Raw genomic sequence first — 8,430 nt, forward strand, 5'->3', positions numbered from 1 at the left:
TGCCCCCACCGGGACGCAAACCGGCAACCTTCTTGCTGCGAGGCAACAGTGCTACCAACTGCGCCACCTTGCAGCCCTGACTGGAGTTAATGAAGTCTTTTTCACACAAAAAAAACAAACAAACAAAAAAAACTTTAATGCATTTTGGTTCTTTTATAGATTTATTATAGGTCTTCAGGAAACATGACAACATCTGCTGTATCAACAATATACATACCGCAATGCTAATATTTGGGTAGATGTCCATTAACTACTTTTACCTCTACTAGGCACCTTTGGTAGCTGTCCACAAGTTTCTGGTTGTATCTTTAAATCTTTAACCATTCCTCTTGACCAAATTGGTTCAGTCAAGCTAAATTATTCGACTGTCCGACACAGACATGTTTCTTTAACACTGTCCACAGATTCTTGATGGGGTTTAAATCAGGACTTTTGGGAGAGCAGTCTATAACTTTAATTCTAGCCTAATTTAACCAATTTGTTTAACACTTTTTATGTGTATTTGGGGTCTTTGTCTTGTTAGAACACCCAGCTGCCTCCAAAACCTAACCTTCTGGTGGATGATTTTGGGTTTTCTTGAAGAATGTGGAGATAACCCTCCTTTTTCATTATTCCATTTATTTTGTGTAAAGCACCGGTTATACTGGCAGCAAAACAGCTCCAGAACTTAATTGTGCCACCACCATGCTGGATTGTTAGGTTTGCTTTTCTTGGCATTAAGGTGCTCATTGTCATGCCTCCAAACATATTTATGGTACTTGTGGTCAAATAGCTCAATTTTTGTATTGTCTGACAACAGAACCCTCCTCCAGGAGGACTTTTCTTTGTCCATGTCATTAGCAACAAACTTCAGTCAAGCTTTAGGGTGATGCATTTGGAGGAAAGGTTTCCTTTTCACATGGCAGCCTCTCAGCTCGTGACAATGTAAAACACACTTGACTGTGGACACTAACATCTGTGTTTAAGCAGCTGCTAGCTATTTGCACACCTGCTTTTGGGTGATTCTTGGTTGACTCTTGACAATCCTGACCAGTTGTCTCACAGCAACAGGTGATAGTTTGTGTTTTCATCCTGGTCAAGGCAGTGACACAACTGTGCCATGCAGTGTATGCTTACAAACACGTTTGGGATCTGCTGCAGCTTTGAAATGACTCCAAGGGACTTTTCTGACTTGTTTAAGTCAATGATTTGGTTTTTCTTATCCGTGCTGAGCTCCTTAGACTCGGATGCTGTATCAAATATGTCTTTTTTAAATTGGCTCAGAGAGATCAGCAGCTTTAGTCAATCATAATCACTCACAACAAATTAAGAGTCCATGCCACTAAGAAAATTTGATTTACACAACTTTCTACATCAAAACTGATCATTCAAGTTGCCGTATGTATATTTCTGACCCAGCAGTAAGGATTGTTGTTATATTCCACATCATTATTGTCAAGAATTGTGCTGAAATGTTTCATGACAGATCTTTAACTCTTTAACTTCTGAATCAATCTAATAAATCACCTTGATTTACCAGAATATCTTGGGGGGTTTCACAGTTGATGCATAGCAACAATCAATTTCAAAACACAACTTGACAAAATAAAGCAATATTTAAATTTAAAGTAACGTAAAATGTAACGATAGATGCATTTACAAATAATATGACTGATTGATCCACAATATTTACCAGTCCTTTAGGTTGAAACTTGTACATTATTCAGTACCTTGGTAAAATAATTGTGCAGGTGTTTGCCATCCACACTCAAGAAACTCCCCACGATGGGTAGACCCAGCGGTCCTGGAGGATAATTTGGTGGACTTCTGTTTTTGAAGTAGTCTGCTATTAGAATAAACAGAAGAATAAACAGGAATAGTCCTTTTAGGTCAAAATTCAGCAAAAAATTATAAAGCCACATGGTTAGATGGAGCAAAACCAGTGTGTTTTCTGAGATTTCTGAGATTTTCTACGCCCTTGCTTTAAAAAACTGGTTGTACAGGTTGTTTTAAAAGCCTGTTCAAACCTGGTGCAAGCTAATCCTCAGAGAAACCCTCTGAGTCTGCACAAAGGTTTTCTACGTCCTCGCTTAAAAAGCTGGTTGTTCCAGGTCGTTTAAGCGCAAACATTCTGGACAGAGTGAAAAAAAAGCTTCAGAGTCTGCTCAAAGGTGCTTGTGATAGTTGACTTATGTAACCACACCATGTTACCCTTTGACAACCATGACCTCTGTTGTGCACATAATATGACAGACTCTCATTTGAAAACGGTTGTCTGTCTGGTTTCGAGGCTTTTTTAAATTTCTTTTCCTACACAATATATTTAAACAGTCTGTAGGTGGAGTGTTGTTCCCTAAGCTTTGGTGAAAGTTTTTATTTTTATTTTGCAGTACAAGGAATGGCAAATGTATCATCTGTAGATATTGTTTGCTCTGAAAAACAGGTTTATTTGTATTAACTGTCAAATATTCAGCTACAGCATTTAAAGTTTGAAAAAGTTGTGTTTTTCCTCCGCTCCGTGTGAGTCGGTGGCGTTAACTGCTCCCTGCAGGACAGGGAGGCCCTCCAACGTGTAATTAAAAACTGCACCAAACATCTCTGGAGTGGCCTTCCCGTCACTGCAGGACATCTACACCAGTAGGGTCATCAGGAGAGTCCACAATATCATTAAAGACCACACACACCCACAGCACACACTCTTCATATCGCTGCCCTCAGGGAGGCGGTACAGGAGTGTGAAGTCAAGGACCACAACACTATCAAACAGTTTCTTTCCTCAGGTCATCAGACTCCTGAACAACCAGGCACTGTGCACTTTAAATGTATGTATATCTGCTGCTGCATCATCCCACTGATGCTGCTACTTGTAAACAGACAATCTGCACCTCAGTTTCTTTTTATTTTATTTTTTTGTATCTATTAAAGTTCTCCCCCAAATCTCGTCACTTGTCTCGCTTTTTCTTTCTTTATTCTATTCTAATGATTATTCTGTGTGCTTATTTTTTTCAGTTTTTTATTTATTTATTTATTGGAAAGCACATTTGTTTTGAAAAGTGCTCTAGAAATAAAGTTTCTGATTATATATTATTATATGCAACCTAGTAATAACAACACCTAGCACGGGAGCTAATCATGGGACCTGCTGACAACAGTCAAGTTGTTTTTGAAAAGTTATCCATGCTTTCACTTAGCGTCAGATATATACGTTCATATTAAACTTGTCTGTATCTGCTGAACCCGATTACTGACTTCTGATAACAGAGAATACAACAAACAGTTATTTATATTGCATTACTTTGCAAAGAAGTGTGTTTTGTTATCATGGAAGGGAAGTGCAAAGTCAGCTAGAGACATTAACAGATGCAAAGTTCACAGAACTGTTTGTGTGTCAGAGTACTGTAGTGTCATATACATTAAAAAAAAAAAAGTTTTATCCACATCAGACAAACTTTTCTCAAACTAATGTGGAGCTCATGTAAGATATTAAGAACTAACTGAAAATTGAATGATAATACATCTTGAACTCTTGATTCTCAGTACTCAGGTCATGATTAGCTCACAATATCTTGTTATTAAACTATTAAACACGCTTGTTGAACCCCTGAAAAAAGAACCATCCTTACTCCCACTCTGGTAATCTCAACTCTACAAAATGTTCATATCTTGTAATAGGCACAATATTTCTTGGAGGCAGGTTGGATAAGTGTTCATCAAATTGTTGATTAATTGAAAATGACATTTCCTACAGTTGAGTAAAGGTAGACAGATAGTAGAGGTTAATATTAAACCATGTTTATATCAATATATCCTGAACCTAATGACCTTTGATAACATAGAATGCAGGATAGAAATTTGATTAATTACTTTGCTATCGTATTTTGCTATCGTGATTATGCATTGCCAACTATTTGAAGATGCAAAGTTCAATGAACTGTTTGTGTGTCAGAGTACTATAGTGTCATAAAAAAAAAAAAACTAAGGCATTGGCCACATAAGCACAAAAATCTTAGTGAACAAATGGCAAGTTCACATATGAGATATCATTGAATTTTTTATTTTTATTTTTATCAATTGAATTTCCCTTCTGGGATAAATAAAGTATTTTTCATTTCATTTTCATGAGATAAACAAAAAATAAATGGATAATAGACTTTGAGCCCATGTGGCTCAGTACTGACAGAAAAAAAAAAGAAAAAGAAAAAGTTATTTTTTTCATGCGCTGGTTAATTTCAAGATTTGGGCATATTTTGCTTCTAAAACTTTTTTTAAGCCTAGTTGAAACAAACTCTAAGTTACACTTACTATGCTTTATATAATAAACATTTATGCAAGTTACCACATATTTAAGGAGATAATACCTCATTTACATTTAGAAAGCTAAAATGTCTTAACATATAAAATACTAAAAATAATAGTCACTTAACTCTAGATGTTTTATAGTAATATCGATTACTATTATTAATTTTTTTTTACCTGGAAATACTGTTGTATAATAAAAATGTGTGCAATTTTATATCTATCTCTTGGGGCTGTTTTCTTTAAATGACTGGACTGAGCCAGAAGTCTCTACTTCAATAGCACTTCCATACACTAAATTATGCAGTTTTAGTTCTGTCTGTATTCTGAACATTTTTATAGAGTTGCATGAGTCACAGCCTGATTTATAGAACTTTTTTTTATCCCTACAATAATGGTGATTTTTTAATTTTCTTGTGTCTTCTGTCTGTTTGTGATGATTTACTGAGTGATTAAAAATATATCCAAAACTCCCTCTGTAAAAACCTTTGACCTTAAAACAGCAACTGAAGCAAACAAGAATTTTGAAGCTCGCTTTATCCAGTTTTTAGATTTCAGTTCTGGAAATTAGGCATTTTTAGACATATATTACCCATTAAGAACAGCATTTCAGAAAAAAGTTTGAACACCAACAACACTTTGCTCTCTTGTAAGTAATCACCTTAGGATGGTGCTGTCTCTTTACTATTATTTTAACTAAAATGCACATATGGTATGTTTATGTTTTTAATGTGATGTCAATATTTCAGTAACCATTACAGACAAATATGTCATGTTTCATCTCATTTTAATCACCTTGGCATCAGAACCCCAGACCTGTATGCATTGCAATTGTTTAGTAAACACATATGAGTATTTCAGAAGTTATCTTGAAATTTATTTGGCCTCTCCCCTGCACAGTGTTTCTAGAGGGAGGGCTTCACACCACCCTGGATCTGAATTTCCCCTCAAATAGATAGTAACTGGACTGCAACTTGGGTGCATTTTTATTTCAAGGCACTTTTCTTTTGTTATGGGTGCGCAATTTAAAACTCTATTAAGCACTTTCCTTCTTTGCAACTTCTAGTTCTGACTTTTCTTCCCTTTTCTACCGACCAAAGATGCCAATCAGGCCTCTGCATTCCAGACCCAACAACAAAAGCAGATCTGCACTGTGACACATTCCTGCTGCAGCACCTTTTCTGTCCCTTGTAGCAGGCTATTGTGCTGACTTTGCATATGATTTATCTTTTATTTATTGCTTATATCTCCTCATATGCACTTAACTGCCACTGGGCTTCGTCTAGCTGTTAACCCTTTCAACACTGAGTAACTCCACCTTGTAGCCCCATTATTGTTATTATTATTATTATTATTATTATTATTATTATTATTATTATTATTTGGATAATTTATTTCATGACTGAATCGCTCGTTCACATACATCTATTCCCACTGATAGCCAATCAAAATGAATGTATCAGAAAGTCACCAAAATACCGGAGCTGCTATACCGGCCTGTAGGGTTGTACAGGGTGAAAGCTGGCTGGTATCGCGGGCTATCGTGTTGACAGGGTTAAAGTACTTGTGCAAAGATTGTGCAATTGTGCAGACAAGCATGTGGCAATTAGATCTGTTGTTGTCTAAAATAGGAATGTACCCAGACTGATTGAGCTTTTTCAGATAAGCTATCTTCTATCTGAATGGTATCCTCATTAAAGGAGGGCAATTTCAATTTTTCTGTGAAATTATACGATGGCTCTATGACCGACTTCTTCATAAAGAAGCAGTGATTGTCACTCCCTTATCTGTGCTGTGCTGAGTTTGGAGTTTCTCTGTGAGGGCAGATGACTGCCATCATACTGCACTTTTAAGGTAATTCCTTAACACATAATAATAAAACTACAAGGAACTGTCAAAAAAGTCAGTTACAGCATACATTCATGTTTTCTTGCACATTTAACTACTCACCGATGCCTTTGAAAATAACGTGAAAGAGAGGGACAGTTGGTTGATCTGGTTGACAGAAGCCTCTTTGACCATCTTCTATCCTGAAATAAACACCGTCCTCTCACTGCCTTTCCTCAGGCTGAACACAGGGCCGTACTCCTGAGCCAGCTGCATTCAAAAAGAAATAGGAACCACAGTTTAATCCTGCATACAGGTGGTGTGTGTGTCATAGTGTCTAGTTGAGGAGTTCAGGGGACGAGGTAATGAGGCTCCAGCAGTGTTACATAACACTAGAGGCCTCTTGGGGCGTCTCAAGTGGAAAAACAACCCTGAAACATGAATTCTTCCTGCTGCTCACTGAAGCATGTGAACTGCATTGTAAGGACACACTGAGGTCTTTCAGATAAATTAATTATACAATACAAAATGCTACGTAATAAACAACTTGTCAGTGAATAAACAACAAAGTAAAAAAGACCTTAGTGTTAAGATTCCACCCTACAAAGTTCCACCATCTATAATATCTAGACTCACCCCTGACCTGGTAGTTTTACAACCATTGTTCTGAAACCTGGCAGTTTTACAACTATGAGGCATGCGAGTCTTGGCTCATTAATGCGTCATTGGCGATGTGACAATATGAAAATACACATCTGAGGCTCCAGATCAGTCAGTAAGAACCATAGAAGCCTCTTGGATGGTCTTCAAGCACCACAAAAAAAGTCCAGTTGCTTTTTATTTAAGCTTCTTACCACAACCTGGATGACTGTGAGTCTCCACAGACATATTTTCTTTTTATTAGTCAGATAATTTCTCCTAGATACAGTTCTTATCCAAGTAACAAGTTTGGGTCTTCTTCAGGACACCTCATTTAGATTACAGTTTTGGGACCTCTTGAGTCATTCATTCACTCTTGTTCCCAGTTTTGCTTTGTCCACCTACCAGAAGTCTTTAGTTCTTGTCCCTGTCCTCAGTTCACTGCCTACCACACCCACCTCACCAAATCACAAAAACCAACATGCATTCAGTGAACCTTTGACTCTAACTCTGGGTCAGACAGAAGCCTCTACTGCATTAGCAGCATTGGTTGCCTGTTACTGCAACTTACAAAAAGATTTTAAATACCTGTTTGTATAAATCACAACCTTCAAAATAAAAGTGTGTGTGTGTGCGCGTATGTGCTTCTCATTGATTACTAATTTGTAACAAAGTATTTCTACACAGTGACAACACTCCCTCCCGCATGAGTACAGGTTGTTAATCGTCACTGAAGAGTACACATGCGCACATGTACACATGCTCTTATTTTGAAAGCTGTATAATAAATTCATGACCACACCAGCAGAAGTACTTTTACCTGACTGAACTCTGCTCAGTCCTGATTGCAGCAATAACAGAGAAGAAATGGAGGCAATATTGGATGCTCTTGGCTTGCAGTGGATAGACAGACGAAGTTTATTCATATTTTTATGTGTTTTTCTGCTGTTGGCTGATTTTTGGAAGTACAGAGTGCCAAAAAACTTCCCTCCTGGACCCTGGGCTCTACCTTTGATTGGTGATCTTCATCGCATCCAACCTTCAAGACTTCATCTGCAGTTCAAAGAGGTACAAATCCATATAATACTAATACTAATAATAACTGTATAGCACCTTTTGAAAACAAAGTTACAAACTGACACAAACTTTGGGGGGGGGGGGGCATTTCTGCATTTTATGAGAAACCGAAAAGGTTGGAAACTTGGTTTAATCTATAACTATGTTATTGGATTTTTAAGGCTTGTTATTGTATCTGCTGTGTAAAATCTAAAAGAAAGCAGAAATTGTTCATACACACACACACACACACACACATATATATATTTCCCATTAAAATGTAGTGGAGTCGAAGCGTAGATTAGCATAAAATGGAAATACTTAAGTAACTCAAGTGTCTTCGCACTTTTACAACTTGTGGTGCCGATTTAAATATTTAAATTATTTAGTTGTAAAATGATAATGGCAAGCCACTGCTGACAGAATACCTGTTTTTGGTCAACACCATCCTTTCTGAAGATAAAATGCATCCATACAACTGACACTGCGATTCTTATCGCAACCAACTCTTCCTTTTCAGTGTTTCTCTGTGGTTCCCCTCTCATTTTACTGTGAGAATGTCAACAAACCCAGATTTTTAAATAAAGTTAAAAACCCTTCAGTTTGAGTAAATACTGTTTTATCGGTCAGATT

General features: G+C 37.0%; 1 protein-coding gene across 1 annotated transcript in view; it reads right to left on the bottom strand.

Annotated features, from left to right (window-relative positions):
- Positions 1-1,901, bottom strand: part of LOC103354186 (cytochrome P450 2J6-like) — a 36,564-nt gene extending 34,663 nt beyond the window's left edge. The window contains exon 1 of the mRNA XM_008277476.1: positions 1,710-1,901. Coding sequence (XP_008275698.1) covers positions 1,710-1,901 — 192 coding nt within the window. The remainder of the gene's footprint in view (positions 1-1,709) is intronic.
- Between the last annotated feature and the right edge of the window lie 6,529 nt (positions 1,902-8,430).

Source organism: Stegastes partitus, unplaced genomic scaffold (genome assembly GCF_000690725.1).
Source record: "Stegastes partitus isolate 25-593 unplaced genomic scaffold, Stegastes_partitus-1.0.2 Scaffold98, whole genome shotgun sequence".
Taxonomy (NCBI): domain Eukaryota; kingdom Metazoa; phylum Chordata; class Actinopteri; family Pomacentridae; genus Stegastes; species Stegastes partitus.